Source organism: Miniopterus natalensis, chromosome 20 (assembly GCF_054644295.1).
Source record: "Miniopterus natalensis isolate mMinNat1 chromosome 20, mMinNat1.hap1, whole genome shotgun sequence".
In the NCBI taxonomy this organism is placed as follows: Eukaryota; Metazoa; Chordata; class Mammalia; order Chiroptera; family Miniopteridae; genus Miniopterus; species Miniopterus natalensis.
In genome coordinates this window covers 26,252,596-26,272,944 of record NC_142100.1, presented here as the reverse complement: position 1 = coordinate 26,272,944, position 20,349 = coordinate 26,252,596, and the positions used below count along the sequence as shown (strand labels likewise).

The following is a 20,349-nucleotide window of genomic DNA, read 5'->3' as shown; positions in this document are numbered from 1 at the left end:
TGATGTCATCACATTCCGCCCCGTGAGGAGGGGAGCAGGAGCCCCTCTGCCCTCCCTCACCTGGAAGTCAGACTCGTTGAAGTCATAGTAGACGTTCCAGCCGATCTTCCCGAACTTCCTCCGCTCCTGCACCACGGCATGGAAGAAGGCTAGTACGTAGACCAGGGGCTTAAATGCGGGGTGAGGGCATTGGTCCAGCATCTCGGGCGAGATCTTGAAGTATGTGGCTCGCATGTTGAGCTTCAGCCCGTTGGGTGGCTCCGTGACAACCTGCCAGGGGAGGAGATGGGTGGTGAGGAAAGCCACAGAGCTCCGAAGAGCGTGCGATGTGGAGACTTCCTGGCTGCCCCTTTGTCATCAGCAGCCATCCATCCTCTTCCTTGAACAGCAACTGTCTCTTGTTAAGGGCCCAGGAGAACTTAAGGAACTGGACTCTCTTCTCAGAAGCTCTGTTGCTTGCTCAGCAAATGACCTGAGAAGGTTCTTCAACCTCCTGAACTGGGTTGGGGATCCTCAAACGTAAAATGGAAGGAGCTATGTTTTCCCTCTACTTGCCCCAGGAACAGGTGACAAAACCTTTCCAAAAAATTCTCTGCAAGTTAAATGGGCATGTAAACCACTCAAAGCTTCTGCACAGACCTCTGGAGGACTGCAGGCTGGGGTGGGCCTAGTGTTAGAAGTTAAGTCCGTATAAACTAACCTAGGCTCTGTTTTGGTTACATGCAGAAGGGGGTAAAGATGGGCCTAGGAGTCGTTCCTGTCACCTGAGACTGTCACCAATTTAGAACAGTGCTTATCTCTGACAAGGGAGGGAGGGAATTGGGAAGGGGTGTCCAGCCACTGCCTAAGTTTATTTCTAGACACAAGCATACACGCACACACAGCAAACAATGAGCTGAGGGACTGGGCAGTGGGATGCCGGTGTCCATCCTGAAACCAGACCTTCAAGGACTTCTGCAGGATCCCGATAGGGAAGCCCTTGGTGGGGTCCGTGGTGAGCCACAGGCGGAAGTCAGGGTGGGGCTTGGTGATCCTCTCCAGGGACTTCTCCAGGTCCTTCAGCCACCTGACCAGGAGATGGCAGTTCTGCAGCATCAGCCACTGCCCCCGAGCCACCGCTGTCTCCAGCAGCTGCAGAGCCACCTGCACCGATGGAAGAGAAGGGTTGGGGTCCTGGGCCCCACCAGCCCCGGGCTCTCCCAGGGACCCACTCCAGGCCCCAACTCCATCAGAAGCTGGAGATCCGGGAGCTATAGACGGAGCCTTCGAAGGAACAGTCTTTTAGAATTCCTTCAGTGCCCCCGTGCGCTGGGCTGGTCATGGCTGGGAGCTGGGGGAGCATCCGGGCCTCCCTCAATGGCCTCCCTCGGACTGGCCCACAAAGCCCCAGCTTCTCCGACACAGTGCACCTGTTCCCTGACCACTCCCTTTGCCCTGCCCCTGGGGCAATGACCACCCTGACCCACAAGGCCTCGGGGTGTTGCAGGGGCAGAAGGAGGTGATGGTGAGCAAGGGCTCTGAAAAGAGCAGCACTCGCTGACCATGCACGGCTGGGCTGCTGACTGCAGATGTGGGACCTAGAGCCACTGTTCCTAAACCCACTGCCATCCTCGTGGGTGCTGATGGCTCTGCAGACAGAGTACCTGGAGCTCCTATGTGCAGTGGCCCCGCTGGCTTAGAACCAGGTGCTAACTCCTTCTTAACAGAGGCCGGGGACCTCACCTGAAGTCAGAGCTATTCCTTCCAACAACCTACCTTTTCTTGGCCTTGACCCATGGCAAGGAATTTGAGGCGGTTTCCCCCAAAACCACTGTGCTCGGCTAACTTCATGAGGTCACTGGCAGGGTCAGAGCCGGGGCTCAGGATGAACACAATGGGTGAGTTTGGGGTGCTCTGCTCAAAGATGGTCTCAAAGCTGATCATCGGGGGCTGCACATACCTGGAGAGAGGACCGTGCCCTCTGATTTAGGAGGCTCCTGGGAGACCAGCTCCAGGCTGAGGGATGGCCCATCTTACCAGGCACTCTCCTGTGTCCACCACCTGGAACCATCCCTCTCTGGAGCTCTTTGCTCCACCCACCCCATATTAGAATCCAGCATCTGTGCACATCCCACATGCTGGGGGTGAACTTCTGAGCGACGGGGCTGTGACAGTCCCCTGCAGGTGGGGATGGCCCCACAGGAGGGCCAAGCACACAGAAGCACCACCTACTTCTCCCCCATGGTCACAGTCACATAGTCGGTCACGGCCCGGTACACCCGGTCAACACGGAAACAGCGCAAGATGAGCAACTTCTGGAAAGGAGTGATGCTCTTGTCATAGCCCAAGGGGAACGGGAACTCCTCAAGCGAATCCAGGTCATACCACTGGGAAGAGCAAAGGGCATTCAGGTGGCGTCAACTATGTGGTGATGTGCCCCCATTTTCACATGGAGGTCCCAAAAGCCGCTGTGAAGGGATAAAATCTACAGAAGTATGAGCATCACGGCCACTGCTGGTCAGAGCTGTCATTTTCTAACCCAAACTATGCACTTCAGGAAGGGGAGGTCTGAGTCTTAGTCACTGTTGAGTGCCAGTGGCCATCAAGAGACATGACCCATGGTGGATGCTCAGTAAGTAGTTCTTAGAAGCTGGATGGATGAATGAGTGGGTAGATGGATGGATGAGTGAGTGGGTGGGTGGGTGAATGGATGGGTGGGTGAATGGATGGGTGGGCGGGCGGGAGGGCAGGCGGATGGATGGATGGATGGATGGATGGATGGATGGATGGATGGATGGATGGAGGGACGGACGGACGGACGGAGGGAGGGAGGGAAGGAGGAAGGGATGGATGGATGGATGGGCGGGCGGATGGGTGGATGGGTAGGTACATGGGTGGGTGGGTGGCTGGGTGGGTGGGTGGATGGATGGGTGGGTGGATGGGTGGATGTGTGGATGAGTGGATGGGTGGATGCGTGGATAGATGGGTGGGTGGATGGGTGGATGGGTGGGTGGATGGGTGGATGGGTGGGTGGGTGGGTGGACGGGTGGGTGGATGGGTGGATGGGTAGATAGGGGGGGGTGGATGGGTGGGTGGATGGGTGAAAGGACAGATGGACAGACAGATGAATGCATGGACAGATGGATGGCCAGATGGGTGGCTCTCCCATACAGCTAGCTGAACTGCGCAAAGACGACTTCCATCCAGGCAACAAGAGGGCACTGACTACACTCTGAATGGATCGCTCACAGGAATATCTTTGCACCCACAAGGGGTGAGGCTGCAGTTTCAGTCTGGAGGCTGGACACATGGAAGGAGGGGGAAAATGGGAGCTCACCTCCTGCCAGATGGCTGGATGCTTCTCAACATCATCGGGGAGACTCCCAAAGTAGTCTGGGAACACCTCTGACAAAAGCATGATGTCCTCCCAGCCCTGGTCGGGCAGCCATGCACAGGGCTTCTTCCGTTTGCTCTTCTCCAGGGAAATGTTTCCTAATCACAGCGGGAGAGGAAATCAGCAGCCGGCCAGCGTACCAGGAGCAGGCAGCTCTTGGGAGTGAGCAGGCAGCTCTGCACTTGGACTTCCCACACTTTTGGGGAAAACCCACTAGAAAAGGGGGCCTGGAGAGAGGAGGCAGCGCAGGCTTCCCATGTCCCCGCCTGCGGTTCTGCCAGCTGCTCAGAGTGTCTTCCAGCCCCAAGGCAGCTGTCAGGAAAGGAGTGGTGGCTCCATGTCAAAACAGAGCCCTTTCTGAGGCTAGAATCGTCCACAGAAACATTTAATGACAAGTGCACCTGGAAGCCAAGCTCTAAAGAGAGTTTCTGCTGTTAGTTTTAAGAAACAGGCTTGTGCACCTGTGAGTGGAGCAAGGCCATCTCATTACCTTTTAGGAAGAAGTCTAGTTCCTCCTGGGGAGCCCGTCCTTCTGCTTGTTCTATCTTGATTGTCATATTGAAAGAGAAGAGCAGCTTGTGTCTCTCAAACAATCCTGAAGAACAGCAAGATAGACTCTGATTTTAAAAGTTTCTCACATACAACATGGTTACATAGGAGAAACATGACAGGCCCCAGGTGGCACGGCTGCATTCAGCCCTCACTGCATCTGAAGTCCATAACTCTGAGTCCAAAAAATACAGGCTCAATGCACACATCATGCCCAACACGTGTGACTATGTTCCAATAAAATGCTACTTCTAAAAGCAGGGTGGCCAGAGGGGGCCTGCTGGCCAGGGTTTGCCGACCTCTGCTGTAGAGGCCACACAGCGTACTCTCAAACTCTGTACCAACAGGAGGATGCAACTTTGTATGTGTTAGAAAGCTGGCTCCTTAAGTGAGCCCTAAAGGAACAACAGTCCTTAGCCTTTTCCCTATCTGACTGATACAGGCTGAATTCTGCCCCCTCGCAAATCCATAAGCTGCAGCCCCGAGTCCCAGGACCTCAGAATGTGGCTGTGTTGGGAAACAGAGCCTCTGAAGAGGTGATGGAGTTAAAACGAGGCTGAGTCTGGATGCAGACCCCGCAGGCTCATGTGCGGAGCGCAGCCGTCCTGTCGGAGCCAGGAGGTACCCACCTGTGCAGCCGTAGTTATAGATGTTGAAGGTCAGCGTGTCCATTATGTTCCTCAGTCGCCTCATGAGGATGGAGTCGGGCAGCGACTTCTTGAGCGACAGCCCAAAGACATCGAGGAAGGCGCTCAGGGAGTACTGGTACATGGAGTTCACCAGGGCCATCTCTGACAGCACGAAGAACAGGATGGCACCCCGCCGAGCCGCGGGCCGGTAGCCATCCCGCAGCCTGTCGATGTCCAGGGCTGTCTTCTCCGCCAGCTTGAGCTTCTCTGACACCTAATAAAAGTACAGAAAAGGTGCATGTTGCCAAGAAGACAGGAGATATACACCCACAATCAAAGGGATATAAAATGGGTAGGAAAGTAAGAAGGTAGAGGGCGGGAATGGGAGGGAGCACCACCCTGGCATGAGAGGGGCTGGACACTAGTGGCTTCGCTCCACTGTGCTTTCTCCTAACACCCCCACACTTTACTTGGAGACACAACTCCCCCATTCTGCTCTGCATGTGGGGCTCCAGCCCAGCTCCAAGTGAAAAGCCTGTGACCAAGGCCCAACCAAGCCATGCAATACATCCCCAGGCCATGGGACTGGTTTGGGGTGGGCATGTGACTTAAATGACTCTCAGGACCTTTGTGATAGGGACAGGTAAAGATTCTCACACTTCTCTTCGGACTTGAACCTAAAAGGACATGAGGCCAGACCCATCTTGAGACCACGAGGGTAGCTTGGCTCTATGAGGAGGCAAACCCAGAAGAAGGCCCAGCCCAGACATGAAAATAAATCGAGTTCTGGTGATATGCTTGGAGTCCTGAATCCAGCCCTACCTGAGGCCACCATGGACCTTTCTGTTTTCTCAGCTGATAAATTCCCTTTTCACTTAGGCCAAGTAGGGTTGGGTTTTCCCTTACTCTCAACTGAAATGGCTGACCTGATGCACAGGAGCCTGGTAACACCTTTAGGATACCCCTCCCCATTGCACACCTCACCAGAGGTGGCCATTTCTCATCACATAGCCCTAAGGTGACTCAAAGCCCAAGTCCGACGAGAGCATAGGCTGATGTCCTCCCACCTAAACTCCGATTCTAGGACCCGGGACCACGAATAAGGCCCTGAGACCCTGGAGTCTGATTTTTCTCCCTGAGTAGCTGTGGAGACCGGCTCCTAGCTCAGCCGTTTCCTGTGCGGCTGGTACCTCCGTGGCCTTGGACTTTGTCTCCTCCAGGGTATGCACTAGCTCCACGTTGTCCAGCATGTTCCCCGTGGAGGTCGCCAGCTCCCGCAGGAGGGAGTCCTCTAGGTCTTTCAGCAGGTTCTTGTTCTCACTCGTCTCCTGGATGAGGTGCTCCCTCTGCTCCTCCAGCTCGTGCCTCTCGTAGCCCACCAGCACGCTTAGCAGCTGGTCCTCCAGGCCCTTCAGAGTGACTGTGGGAGACAGGGGCGGCCCTGACTGCTGTGGCCACCCCCCCCAAGCTCAGAGTGACTGCAGGGATAGGGGTGGCCCTCACTGCGGCGTTCCCCTGACAGGCTGGTCACATGTCTTCCTGCTGACACAGATGTGCCTATCCTTCAAGAACATGAGAACTCATACTCCTGGTAAAACCACACTGAAGCCACAAGGTAAAAATTGTCAAATGTCGGAGCAGAATGAAGGCACAGCTCTACAGAGCGGGGACAGAGTGAAGAGGCGCCAAATAAACCCAGGGCCCCACACATTGGAAAACCAAGTGGAAAGCACCCAGGCCCGACTACCCTGCTTGAGGGCCTGTGTGACGACCCCAGAAAATTTGAGAAGTGGCGTCCAGTTCCTAAAGGAATTCAGTTATGCAGCATTTAAACACAGATACAGGATTACTCCCTGCCCTGCAGAAAGGGATCTCACCTCCCTCTTAATGTGAATAGCTGAGCCCCCTGGTCCAGACTCAGCCACCCCAGACCCAGAGCTCCTGGCCTTCCTGGGTGTGGCTTTGTCACTGAGAACTGACCAGCTAAGGTGTGGCCAGGAGAAGGATGTGGGGTCACTGGATGAAATGACGGCCGTGACAGCCGTGCTCTCCAATCGTGGTGTCCACCACAGACACCCTCAACTGCCCCCTCGGTCCTGCAGGTCCTTACCGGTATAGTTGATCACCATGGCCTTCCCGAACACAGACGGGGAGTATCTGGGGTTGGCCAGCTTGGTGGTCAGGTAGAGCCTGAAGTTGGAGTCGTAGTCTACCTCCTTGTCTCCCAGGATGATGAACTGCCGGCCCTGGGACACGCGGATGTTCTTCTCCAGGACGTTGTCGATCACGGGGTCGATGTACTCGTCCACATCGTGGAACAAGAAGGGCGTCCCGTACTTGATGGACATCTCCAGCTGCTTCAGGAAGTCAGGGTCATTAAAGGAGGCCACCTGGAGGGCAGGGGGCAGGTGCGGAGGCTCAGCCCACTTGCCAAACGTAAGGGGCCAAGTGGGGAGCGGCCACGTCGGAACCTTGAAGGGAGCCCGCAGGGACAAGGACAGGGGATGGGCAGGAAGCAAGGCGTGCACACCGTATGGGCCCAGAAATGCACAAGGAAGGGCCAGGCTCAGCCTCTCGTTCAAAAACTACAGCTCAGCAGCTGAGCGACTGTGAGAGGATTTTGCTACATCGCTCACCAGACGCGTGAGGATCCAAGCACGGAGCACATGTGCGTCCTAACCCTCTTTCCCTTATGTGCATGTCCCTGAGATAAAAACTGATCCTAGTGGTTGTTTCACAATTCTGTAAATGCACTAAAAACCACGGCACCGTATGTCGTCAGCGGGTAAGTTGTATGGTGTGTGAATTACTTTTTTTCAATCCTCACCAGAGAATGTTTTTTCCATTGATTTTCAGAGAGAGTGGAGGGGAAGGGAGGGGGAGAGAGACATCGATGTGAGACACACACTGGCCGTCTCTCGCACAGGCGCTAACTGGGGCCAGGGACTGAGCCTGCAACCCAGGTATATGCCCTTGGCCGGAATCAAACCTGAAAGTCTTCAGTCCTCGGGTCCACGCTCTAACCACTAAGCCAAACGGCCAGGGCATGTGAATTACATCTTAATCGAGCCCGCTCCCCCTCCCTTCCAAAACAAAGCAACTGAGCGCCTAAGGCGACCAAGCTGTGTACTGTGGAGGGGACACTAAGGTGAGCCAAGCACCCTCTCCGCCCTCAGGATGCACCCAGCCCGGGGGCAGTGCACGACCAAGAGCAGAGTAGAAGCCAGGGCTCGTGCCACCCTCCTGACTCAACAGTGGGAGCTGGGGGGCTCCGCGCGGGGGCTCAGGTAGTGGCACTTTGGCTGGGCTCTGCTGGGGGCCAGGGAAGGCCAGGAGAGGAGGCAGGGGCTGGGCCATGCCCTGAAGAGGGCAGGGGGCCCCCGCAGGAGCCGGTACCCGCAGGTTGTTCTTCTCCTCCCTCCTCCTTATCCAGCTGAGGGCCTGCTGCTGGGGGTCGATGCACAGAGGGAAGCGGCTGGCCCGCGTAGTGAGGATGCCGTTCTGGATGGAGAGCTCATCGGGGGGCAGCCCCTGGGAACCCCACCTAGAAGGGAGAGGGACAGGAAGATCCACTATTCTTGCCAGAGTTGTGAACCGAGGATGAAGGGTGGTGGGTCAGCTTCCAGAACAACCTGCCAATCCAGAGACCTCTCAATTCCCCCCCGCCCCCCCGAGTCCAGGAGCGGGTCTGCAGCGCACTGCGCTAGGCCCCGCCAGCCCGAGCCCCCTCCCGCCGTCCTGTGGGCTCTGGGTCACACACACCTGCTGATCTCCACATCATCTGTGAGCAGGCTTTCTAATCGAAAAGGCTGGCTCAAGGGGATCTCCCGCTCCAGGATGTCCTGCTGCCAAATTTGGTTGACCATCTCGTCGCGGAAGTCCCACGTGAAGGCGCCCTCGTAGCTGAGGAAGGCCGCGCAGAGCAGGCAGTCCCCCAGCAGCTTGACACGCCGGTGCATCAGCTCGTCCAGGTCCTTTAGCCACCTGGCGCCGGAAAGGGGGGCTGCGGTGAGCTGTTACCTTCCGACACAGTCACAAGGAACATTGTAGAAGAACGACCTGGGCCCATAGTCAATGGGCTGGCCAGAAGGAAATGTTTAAAGATACTCCCTGTTTTGAGACTGCCAGCTTGTTTTCCCACTTCCCTCCCTACGAACCCAGTGTTTTGAAAAACTGAATTCCATGGCTTGGCAGAACCTGGCATCTAACAAGGGCCTCGATAAATGTGGGGCGCATTTTGTCTCAAAGCTATTTATTACATAGTAATTGCATTGTATCCGAACGCTTATTCAATAACATAAACACGTCCAGCAGAGCTCAGGAGGTCTGGTCCTGCTTGGTGACCCAATTCTACCCAAGACAAAATCGGGTGTTTCATTTGGCCTCATCTGGTAACTGGACAAGGCCCTCTGGGTTTTAGAAATAGTGAATGTGGTCTGTTTCCCATAAGCAAACAGTATTTCCAGGGTTTTCCACACCATGTCTGTGGGTGCTGGATTAGAAAATACTGACCTATCTGGTGGATCAGCTATGGCCAAACAGTCTTGCCCATGAGCATCAAACAATCCCACCTATTTAGGAGGGAAGCTCAGGAGTGAATAAGCTACAGGTGTCCGGCGACAGAGGAGGGCTCCTCCTCCAGACCCATCCAGAGTGGGCTCAGGACTCAAGCGTTCCCAGGACGTGAGGCACCTCAGAGGAGGCCACTTTGTCTCTGCTTCCACAGCTGCTCTGTCTCCTTAGCCCTGCATAGTCACTTAGTACACATCACTCAGTAGCCAGGGAAAACACACCCGATACAGTGGCCACTGGCCACCTTACCACGCCAATAGAGAAATCAGACTCCCTCGACTTTCAGATGAAAATGCAACAGATGCTACGTGGCAAGAACCTCTGTTGCTGACTTTCACACAGGCCACTGAGTTTTACTCAGAGCCACTCATGGGGGCAGGTGCCCATGAAGCCAGCTGACCTGATGTTCTCAGACCCAAGCCCTGAGATGAGCTTGTCAGCTGCGATGAGCCGGCGCTCCATGATCTCTGCCTCCTCCTGCAGCTTCTGCTTTTCTAGGATGGCCGCCTCATACTTGGCCCCCAACGCTTCCAGCTCCTTCTGGATCGCTGCCAACTCATTCTGGATCCTTTCCAGTTCACGTTTCGTGAGGTAAAAGTTCCGCTCCAGCCTGGCCACCTAGGGGAAGATAATCCGCAAAACGGTCGGGAAAAGGTCTGTAGCAGGGTGGGGAGGAAAGTACCCCATGCCCGGGCTTTGTCCACCCTGCGTTTCTAATGGGGTCTGTGAACTTCAGGGGCGACTGTGTGCCGCAGCGAGGTGCATGCTTCTTTTCTTAGCTTCCTCCTCAGTGGTCTGCTGCAAAAGTCCCACAACCCATTAGAAAAAGACATCCTGCATCCAAGTGTGCAGAGGGCTCATTTCCCATGTGCACTAGGTCGCGGTGAGGTGACTGTGGCTCTGAAGACAGTATTGGCCTTGCTATGGGGTCCTAAGATCTCTGAGGAACAAACTCTGAGCTATACAGGTCACACTGTGGCTCACATGACAGCATCAACCTTGTAATTCTCTCTCATCATCGTGGGTTCACATGTTACTATGACCTGGTGGTTCTCTCCCAGGCCAATTTTGTTGCTCCCCCGCCCCCCGGGACATGGAACGATGACTGGCGACGTTTTCAGTTGTTGAAACTTGGGGGCAGGGGCAGTGGCATCTGGAAGCCAGGGCTGCTGTAAGCAAGTATGCAGAACAGCCCCCAGGACAAAGAACTGCCGGCCCCAATATCAGTAGCACTGAGGTTGAGGAACTCTGCTTCTGTCCCAATCAACGACTCTGAGCATCTTTTATCCTGCTCTCTTCACACAAAACTGGAAAATCTTTCAGACAGTGTCTGTCAGATTCCACTATGTCAAACCTGAGTTGTAATCCGGGGTTATCATGTATTGGGGGGAAATGTTATGGGGCTTGAAATCAGAACCTTGCCAGAATTCTCCCAGCTATGCCATGGACACAGTAACTCTGACTCCAAAAAGGTCCCTCCGCAGTGGTGTGTGCATCTCACAGACCGGCAGTACCTTCTCTCTCTTGGGCTTGATCTCTTTAAAAACGTCGCAATAGCCCATCACGGCTTCGACGAATTTCAGCATCCCCAGGCCTGCTTTGCTCACAGCCTCCATTTCTTCAATCGTGGTGTTGAGTGTCCTCAGGAGACCTGCAGGTCAATGGTCTCAATGAGTGGCAAGCATCCCCGAGGGAAGATAAAATGGGAGATGAGCTGCCCATGGACAAGGAGAGCAGATCCAGATCCTTATTCCTGCCATCTGAGGGGGCCCAAACCACTGTCCCACGGCAACAGGGCAAGTCGGACCCCAAACATGTGTTCTGTAGGAGGATGTTTAAGACACGAGTGAGGGGCACAAGTCACCGCCACCGGAACATCCTACGACCCAGGTGCTTCCGTAGGGCAACCAGCAGCCCCAGGGGACCCAGGGTGTCAATGGGGACTCCCTTCTGGACACCAAAGTAGCTCAGAGCAGGGAGCTAACTGGGATTCGCAGGCCAATCCAGGTCTCTGCCAACTTAAACCACACCCTCACCCCCGGAGTAAGTTCACGTCTAACCAACACTCGAGCAAAGACAATACCCTGGGTTTCTGGTTCTTGTCATTCTTTGTGTTTCGCTTAGTTTTGTCTTTAAGTGGCCGCAAAAGAGCATTTGGCAATAAAGTTCTGAACAAACATCAGGACAGTGATGCTATAAACCCATACTGCCTTTTGCAAAGACTGTCATCCTTGTACCGCTCAGTGCCTGGGCAGGTCAGGGGTCAGGCAGGAGGGAATGTGAGCAGCCTATAACAGGTCAGAGGGGCTGGCCGGGGACGGTGCTGTCCCCTCCTCCGAGCCCTCCCCCAGGGACCTGCAGAAGACTTTATACTGGCAAGAGGCACAAGAGGAGAAGGCAAGGGTTAGGCCAACTCCGGGCACCACCATGCCTATCAGACAAGCACAGAAGATGAGACTGGTCTGGGTTCTGTGAGAGGGTCCTGTTTCCTCCCAGGGAGAACCAGAACAACTGTAGCATCAAGCACTCAGCCCAGCCAGCATCCACCCTCCTACTTCACGGAACAGTGCCACCATCTTTCTCTGGGAACCGCCATCCCACCCACTCCATCCACAGGGTCATGCTGCCACCTTGTGACCCCACAGGAGGGTCTGCCTGCAACAAGCTCCCTCCTGGCTCTCCATCCCTGCCCCTGAGACTGAGACGCCAGATTAAGAACAATCCTGGCTGTTCCTACATTTGTCTACACTCACCTCTGATATTTTTAACTTGGCCCTGGGTTATTGAATCAAAATCAATCTCCATCAGCGACCGCAGGAAGTTTGGGTCTGACATCATGCCCTTGGCGGTTTTCCAGTTGAGCTCTTTGTACCCCTTCATGATGAGGATGCACTCACACACCGTCTGCACCTGCTTTGGGGGTTTAGCAAAGGACCTGGCAGGAAACAGAGAGGTGAGGTGTGGCTCAGAGCCAGCCTGAATGAGACTCCAGGGCACACGGCTCAGTCCAGAGCTAGGCCCTGGAGGTGGGGATGTGATGTGTGGAAGCAAAGGGAGCCACGTCCCAACTTGGACTTGGGCTCCCAGGGGGTGAGCTTCTTCAAGGGCAGGTTTGGGGTCTCATCCATTAGGTGCCAGCCCAGGCTCCTGGAACCTGACTCAGCATCAGAACCATAGTGGGGGGTGTCATTAAGATGTAAACCCAGGCCACCCCCAAGGGTCTCAATCAGTAGGTCAGGGTGGAGCCTGAGAATCTGTGTTTTTAACTACACTCTGGGGTAATTCCTCAGGCTCAATGGTAGCGCTGTCATTATTGCCATCACCACCATCCCCATCATCCTCCTCACCTGAGGGTTTTCCCATATGATTTTGAGAGAGAGTGGAAGGAAGGAGGGAGAGGAGGAGAGAGAAACATTGATGTGAGAGAGACACATTGATTGGTTGCCTCCCACATGTGCCCCAACTAGGGCCAGGGATCAAACCTGCAACCCAGGTATGTGCCCTTGACCAGAAATTGAGCCTGAGACCCTTGGGAGCGAAGGCAGATTCTCTAACCACTAAACAACACTGGCCAGGGCTACTGCAATTTTAAAAAGTCCACCCTCACACCTTGGTTGGAACCACTGCAGAACTCTGAAATGATGGCTTCCTGCTAACAGCAGCAGCATCTCTGGAGGGTCTGCAAAGAGCACCAGGCCCCCTGCTCTGGAACCAGCTAAATGTTCTGTTTGAATTCACACATTTCACCAATAAGCAAACAGCAAAGGCACAGCCTTCGACAGGGAATGCTGCTCAGCCCTTCGGAAGAGAGAACCAGCACCATTTCACCAGGACAAGTCAATTACCAGCCTGGAAACAGGAGTCTCTCTCCCAGTAGATGCAACTATGGGGCCAGATGACAGAACCCCTTCTGAAAATGAGGACAGGATGGGGACGCCTCCCTGGGCGCATTTCCCTCATCTGCAAATGAAGACAGTAACAGTCCCCACATGGTATGTGCCCAGCACCATGGCCGGCACACAAGAGGCTCCATAAATGCCTAACCACCACGATCATGATGCCTGCTTTCAGGAGTGGTGTTTGGGACAAGCACAGTTGGAGACTGCCATCATTACCGAATCTCTGTCACATCTGACTTGTCCAGCTTCTGCAGCTCCAGCTTGGCGGCCTCTAGGATGGGCATGACCTCGGCAAGGGCCGTCTCGGCCTCTGCCTTCTCCACAGCAATGATCTTGTTCTGCTCCTCTATCTCCATGGCCTTCTCTTCTGCGAGCTTTTTCTTTTCCTCCGCTGTTGGGGGGGGGGGGGGGAGGTGAGTGAAGCTACTGGATATGGGATGAGCCAAAGTAGTGCACAGCCCTTCAGGGTGGTTGCTGGGCCACAGGGGGAGCTAATGCGCTTTGGAGTTCCACAGGCACAGAAGTCTCCACAGTGCACCAGGTCTCCCCACCAGGGCTGCGGCTCCAACTCTGACCTTCGCGCCCATGTCCCACCCATTCCATCCTATGTGACACCCCCCAGGCCTGCCTGGCCAGGGCTGCTGAGGACACCAGGCTGCCCTCCTTGTTTCAGGCTCACAGAGATCTCTCTGCCTTTTCATCACCTTTTCATATGCTCTTTTAGGCCCAACTCAACCTCCACCCCACCCCCATAAAGTGGCGCCCGCTCAGCTACTCTCACCCTCACCACTCTGTGTATTTGCTTCATGACACTGACCGTGATCTGAACTTCCATCTACTCCCTGGCCTGCTGACTGTCTGGTTCTGCTCACCAGAACACAAGCATTGCCCAAGGGCTGTAAAGCCCATGTTCAGAATAGGGCTTGGGTCATAGGAGGTTATACTGGGTTAAATAATGTTCCCCCAAATTCACGTCCACCGAGAACCTCAAAATGTCGTCTTATTTGGAAACGGTGTCTTTGTAGATGTAATTAGTTAACATGAGGTAACACTGGGTTGGGGTGGGCCCTATATCCAATGACTATGTCCTTATAAGAAGGCCATGTGAGGGCGCAGAGACATGGAAGAAGGTCATGTGATGATAGAGGCAGAGATTGGGGTGATGCATCTATAAGCCAAAGGATGCCCAGGACTGCCAGCCACCACCAGGAGCTGGAGAGACAGGGCAGAAGCCTCCCCTGGAGCCTCTGGAGGAAGCCTGGCCCCGCCAACACCTCCATTGCAGACTTCTGGCCACTACCACTGTGAGAGAATAGAGGTCTAATTTTTTAAGTCACCTAGTTTGTGGTGCTTGGTTATGGCAGTCTCAGGAAATGAACACAGTAGGTACTCAGGAAATGTGTGCTGAGTTCACCAGAACCTCCGCCATGGTGTTCTCCGGGGTGAATTTACAGTCAACAAGCAAAGGCTGACGGAGTGTCCGCAGCAGGCAGAGAGACGGCACTTCCACTCCCGACAAATCCCTAAGCCGCCAGCCCTGGGTCCTGCATGTGGTGGGGTCTCCATGGCCACTAAAGGGGGCTTGGCACTAACTCAGGAAAACATAGCCATCAAAGGGTCAAAAGATGCCACTCTCACTGTCTACCATGGCCTCTCAGGGATGTCCCCCTGTGGAGCCCTGTCCTGCTGTGTGTGTGGAGCAGGAGTGTCCCCATCCCCAGAGCTGCTTGCTCCCACACTCGCCTATGGCCGTGTTGGTGGCGATCTCTTCCAGCAGGGCCTCGCAGGCAGCAGATTTCTCGGCCAGCACGATCTTCTGCTCGGCCAGCTTCCTGTTCAGCTCGTCGAGCTGAATGGTGGCCTCCTTCAGCTTGTCCAGCCCCCCCTCCAGACGCTTGCACTGTGCTGAGGAGAGACAATGTCATGTTCACCAGCAAGGCGGCGCTGCTCCCAGCTCACCCAGGAGAACATTCTGGTGGCCTCACTGCAATTTGTCCCGCCTGGGCTCACCAGGAAAAATCGTTCTCATAAGAGGTCAAGCATCGCTTGGCACCTCCACCTCTGTGCTGGGACGGCATCAGCCAAAATGAATATATTTCTGAAAACAGCCCTTCGCTTGGCCAAGAGCCAGAGCATTTTTTAAAGAGCATTTTCTAACAAAAGAGTGTGAGAGGACTTAACCCCAAATCCAGGCAGCAGTGACCTCTACAGTGAAATTTTAGGAACCATTTAAAATTTTCCTTCAGGATTTCTGATTATATTTTAAAATCTTTCTACAATGCATATATTACTTCTGGGATTTTTTTAAAAGGCTGTTTTTTCAATAAATAAAAGTAAATAAAAAATTAATAAAAGCATTTTTCAACAGAGCACGTTGCTGCCATCCAGTATCTCGAACGCAATGACAATTTAGAGCTAAGAAGTTCATGGACCAACACGGAAACATAAAAGTAAGGGCATGCCAGGACTCTGCCCAACAGGAGAATCCCTCTGAAATGCAAAACCCAAACTGTGCCTTGCTTTGCCTCAATCCTGAGTACACCTCGTCTCACTAAGGAATATCTGCTTAAAGAAAAGACTGGAGTTTGGATTATTGTAAATAATAACAATTTCTGTTAACCATCCCATTCCCAAGTCTCACCTATGTTGTACTGAGTCTTCTCATCCAGTAACTTTGAGTATGTGTTAATAAAATCAAGGTAATTCTTGGGAGTTACATAGTTGCTGCGCCTCAGCTTCTGCAGAAACTGTTTACTGAATTCACCCACAGATTCGTGGACCAAAACCACATGTTCTACCAGATCTTCTATATTTTCTGCAGGGATCATGGAATTACTCCCTAAAGAGGAACAGACGAAAAACGTGCCTTTTAAAGAAAGGAAAGGAGCAGTTCCCCAAGAAGTTCAATACAAAATTCCCACAGGACCCAGCAATTCCACTCCCAGGTATGTCCTCAAAAGCACTGAAAAAGACACAAGCTGATTCTTGTAGGCGAACGTTCACAGCAGCACTGGCCACAACAGCCCATCCTTCGGGCCAGGGGTCAGCATGCTTTTTCCATAAAAAGCTAAACAGGACATATTCAGGCTTTGTGGGCCTCGCAATCTCTGTCACAATTACTCAGCTTTGTGGTTGTGACATAGAAGCAGGCGGAGACAATATGTTTATGAGTGAGTGAGTCTGTGTTCCAATAAAACTTTATTAACCAAAACAAGCAGTGGGCTGCATTTAGCCCACAGGCCATGGTTTGCCGACTCCTGCTTTAAACGATACCTAATAATTTGTTATCCTAAATTGTCCTCTTAAGTCCCCTCAAATCTCTTTGGACTAAAACACAGTAAAAGCCAAAAGCACACTAACAAACTAAAAACCACTCGTGGTCATGGGGGTAACGTGAAGGAATCTACTGGACCAAATTCAAAGTCAGAAAAGTGGTAACAGGCTGCTTTGTTGTACCATCAGTGTGGTCCCTGAATCAGCTGTCACTTACCTAGAAATGACTTGGCGACGGCATGCAGGGCCTGGGGAGGCCAGGGCATGAACCAGTCAATGCCGGTGTTGTTTACCAGACCTGAAAACAAAGAGAGAGGAACCGGAGGATCACCATGCCGCCCAAGACACTCACCACTGATACCGTCCTTCCATACCCAACCAACGTGAATGAGCTGGATATGCCCAAGAATAATCCAACAGCAGGGTTGCTCAGCCTCAGCACTGTTGGCATTTGGGCCAGATAATCCTGTCTGGGGGCAGTCTACACATTGTAGGATGTTTGGCAGCCTCCCCTGGCCTCCATCAGGAGTATACCTGCCACCCCATCCCTGACAACTGAACATGCCCCAGGGTCTTGCCCCCTCCACAAGGCTGGCACGGTCTTCCCAGATGGAAGGGAGAGCAGAGTGACGCTGAAGGCACTACGGGCCTTGCACCTGGGGCTGTGAGCACGTCTTCCTGTCAGGAGGACACCACTGACCCAAGGACAACATGGGAGCCCGCTGGCCAACTGTGAGGGTGGAGTGGAGCTCACCCTGCACTGCAGAGTCCCAATTTCAACCTATGACAAGTTGTGTTTTACTTTGCATCACTCCCCAAGGCGCACGCCCCGCTGCAGGGGACACATGCCTCTGCAAGCTCGGCCTGCGCACCTGGGAAATTCCGGCACCAGGTCCTCAGGGTATCCCCCACGGGCGACATGCCCAGCACGATGTGCAGGTTGTTGGCACTCTTGTTCACAAAGTACTGCCACACAGACTCCTTGGCCGGGCCCGTCCCCTGCTTCAAAGCCTCTTGTCCAATCTGACCAAGGATCCCCTCCTTTTCCTCTTCTTGGAAAAGTGCAGGTACCATGCCTGGAAAACAGGTAGGTGGGTCCTCTAAGGCTCAGGCAGAAGAGAAGCACCGTGTCTCAGGAAGAGCCCAAGGAGCAGGGCTGGGGTCCCAACTCTGAGACCCGAGGCTCATGGCCTTTGAGCCTCAATCTCATCTGGGAAATGGGAACGATAAATGCCTCCTGCTTACCTGGGAGGGTTATCGTGAGCATTGAAGCAGGGGTTCTCAACGGGGGGCAATTCTGCCCCCCACAAGACACTGGAAATGTCTGAGAACATTTTTGGTTGTCATGACTTATATGGGGGGTTGCTAATGGCCTGTCATGCTCCGGCCAGTACCGCTCACCTGGCCGGTTCCTGCCTGTCGGTACCTGAGGTGAGCATGTTATTGATGAGCTCCAAGAAACCCTCCTCGGCCACGTGTGCGTCTGTGAACAGGAAGATCATCATTTTGTTCTCGATGCCCAGCTTCAGGTAAAGGTTCTTCAGGTCGTCCCGGAAGTTGTTCTCGGAGTAGCCCCGGCTCAGGAGGATCTCAAACACCTGCCAACACAGAGCACAGCGGTCCCATGAGACAACTGGCCGGGGAGGGGAACTCACGGCTGCAGAGGGAGGGGACCACTCCATGAAGCAGAACTCGAGCACCTGCAGGGACCGTCAGGTTGTGCAGCCGTCTATGATGGATGAGAGAGGGCCCAACCAGGTGACCCAGGCCATTTTCACACAAGACTATTGAGTGAGGAAGGCAGGACACAGAAAACTGTCACATCTCTTTTTGTCAAACAAACCAGGACACTCCGAGCCTGCATGTGGGGGAGGGGGGGAGTGTGTGGGAAGCACAGGTCTGTCCACATGAGATTATGTGTGTGGGGAAAAAGTGGGGGTTCTAAAAGATGCCCGAGGTTGTTAAAATGAGTTATCTGAGTTCCAGGGAGGAAAGGAAGGCAAGAAACGAGAAGGGAAGGAAGGCAGAGGAGGAAGCGGGAAAACACACACACAAGCAACAACCGGGCGTGTGCGCACCCACACTGGTGAGTTTATTCACAACCAGGTAACTTGTGGGAAGATGTGTAAAGAAACTGAACACGAAGCTGAATTCTGAAATTTAAAAGCCTGGGGAAGAGGGCGCCTCACCTCGTAGCCAGCAGTGAAGGCAGCCAGCCGGGCCAGAGACTGCTTCCCAGAGCCGCCCACGCCCACCAGCAGGGCGTGGCCGCGGTCCAGGCGGATGATGCGATGCACCCGCGTCAGGTGCTCCAGGGCGTCATCGAACAGGACCAGGTTCATCCTGGTGTTGCTTTCGTTGTACTCCTCGAGAATTTCCTGAATTTGAAGCAATTTTCAAGGGTCACTGGCTCTAAGACCCACACTTTCCCCGTTAGTCCAGGAGGGGTCAAGAATAGAGGAGACTTTTCCCAGTGTCTGCAGTGGCTGAATAATTAAATCCTGTGGGTTTATGGAACTGAGTCTAGCAACAACAATCAAGGTTTCTGACTGCTGGTCTGTGGGCGCTGGCAGTGAGCCAACGCTGACTGCAAGGCTCCACCATGAGTGAAAGCGAACATGATGAACAGGGGTCAAATGAGTGGTTCCCAAACCTGGCTGTGCAACGGCACCCTGGGGCCCTCCATGGGCTGATGAAGGGGCTCTCAGGGGGCTGAAACCAGGGGTATAGGTTTAACAAATTCCTCGGGTCATTCCCAAGCACCGCGGGACATGGAAAAGGTGAGCCCCGCACACACCTGGAACAAAGCCTTGGCAGCCTCGTAGTCCTGGATGTCTTCGTAAATGCGCTCCTCCTCCTCATGTAGCGCCATCCGGAAGTCTCCAAACAGGATGGGGTCCCTCATCACCACCTCCGCGTCCTCACTGAAGTGTTTCGTAACCAAGTCTCCTATGTGCTCTTGTACCTGACGGCAGACGACCAGTAATGGACCCAAACCCAACAACACGTGTGCTGACACGTGTCAGGGAAAAAACATGCACCAGGGTTATCTGACTTGCGTTCAATTTCTGTTTCCCAGTAGCAACAAGGTACTGTGTACTCCACCCCCTTTACCTGCTGACGTCTATTTTTAGTGTCTATTTGCTACATGGGGTCTCACGCGCTTTTCCCCAGAGCAGACTACAGTGGTTAGTTTCGCATCGGCCAGTTCGTCCCCACACACTGACCAGCTGCTTGTCCACTTCATTGATCAGTCGGTCATGGAAGACGCGCAGACACTCGTTCCTCCAGACACGCACCATCTGGGCCACCGTCTGGAACCTAGTGACGGAAGTGCACAGGCAGTCACAGCGTCATCCGGAGATGGGGCTGGTGCTCTTGGATCCCCAGGGTGCAGGAAAGGACAGCATCTCTGTGGTCCTACCCCAAGCTGGGATAACACTGAGTTTTAATGGAAGCTCACAGACTCAGTGTGACAACCATAGAGCCACGGCCAACAGCTCATCCTCCTGTAGGGCTGAGGAGGGACACTGTCCATGAACAACCCACGGAACACAGAGCGAGTGCCTGGCATGGTTCCTGCTGCTGGGATACATGAGTTTAACACCAGGATCAGAACCACCAGCAAGCAGCTCCTCCTGAGAGCAGCTCCACTGGCCTCAGATCCGGAGCTTTCTCTGGTGTCTGGCAAAGAGCCTTCACTCCACCCCAAACACCCGGAGCTGCCCTCTCCTGAAATGCCATCTCCAGGGCACCCGAGAGTTGGGTCGGGTTGGTGGAAAGTCCTCAGTCCACTCATATGATGTGGATCCGTAATGTGAATCTATAGATTAAAGTGTACGTTAGTGTAAATACACACTAAGTGTAGTTTTAGAGAGGAAATGTGCATGCCCAGACTTGAACCCTGCTGTCCTCTGTGCTTACTTCTCCCAAAGACACAGCTAATAGAACCAATTTTAACTGGAAACAATTCAGTCACAGGAGTGAAAGGAACACACGGCAAATTCACGCTTCAGGACTAAGGCGGAGGGGTCAGTAAAGCTGTCCCCCCAGG

General features: G+C 53.8%; 1 protein-coding gene across 2 annotated transcripts in view; it reads right to left on the bottom strand.

Moving 5' to 3' along the window:
- The window catches only part of DNAH10 (dynein axonemal heavy chain 10), a 74,634-nt gene that overhangs the window by 4,303 nt on the left and 49,982 nt on the right, over positions 1–20,349 (bottom strand). For both annotated transcript variants that reach the window (XM_087828624.1, XM_016203131.2), the window contains 23 exons: positions 19,523–19,616; positions 19,093–19,260; positions 18,485–18,673; positions 17,722–17,893; positions 17,168–17,371; positions 16,513–16,593; positions 15,664–15,861; positions 14,766–14,927; positions 13,239–13,413; positions 11,877–12,058; positions 10,638–10,774; positions 9,524–9,741; positions 8,314–8,535; positions 7,948–8,095; positions 6,662–6,941; positions 5,742–5,971; positions 4,552–4,825; positions 3,864–3,968; positions 3,317–3,471; positions 2,212–2,366; positions 1,756–1,939; positions 943–1,143; positions 61–270 (listed from right to left, as the gene is read on the bottom strand). In XM_087828624.1, the coding sequence (XP_087684750.1) occupies positions 61–270; positions 943–1,143; positions 1,756–1,939; positions 2,212–2,366; positions 3,317–3,471; positions 3,864–3,968; positions 4,552–4,825; positions 5,742–5,971; positions 6,662–6,941; positions 7,948–8,095; positions 8,314–8,535; positions 9,524–9,741; positions 10,638–10,774; positions 11,877–12,058; positions 13,239–13,413; positions 14,766–14,927; positions 15,664–15,861; positions 16,513–16,593; positions 17,168–17,371; positions 17,722–17,893; positions 18,485–18,673; positions 19,093–19,260; positions 19,523–19,616 (4,144 nt within the window). The remainder of the gene's footprint in view (positions 1–60; positions 271–942; positions 1,144–1,755; positions 1,940–2,211; positions 2,367–3,316; positions 3,472–3,863; positions 3,969–4,551; positions 4,826–5,741; positions 5,972–6,661; positions 6,942–7,947; positions 8,096–8,313; positions 8,536–9,523; positions 9,742–10,637; positions 10,775–11,876; positions 12,059–13,238; positions 13,414–14,765; positions 14,928–15,663; positions 15,862–16,512; positions 16,594–17,167; positions 17,372–17,721; positions 17,894–18,484; positions 18,674–19,092; positions 19,261–19,522; positions 19,617–20,349) is intronic.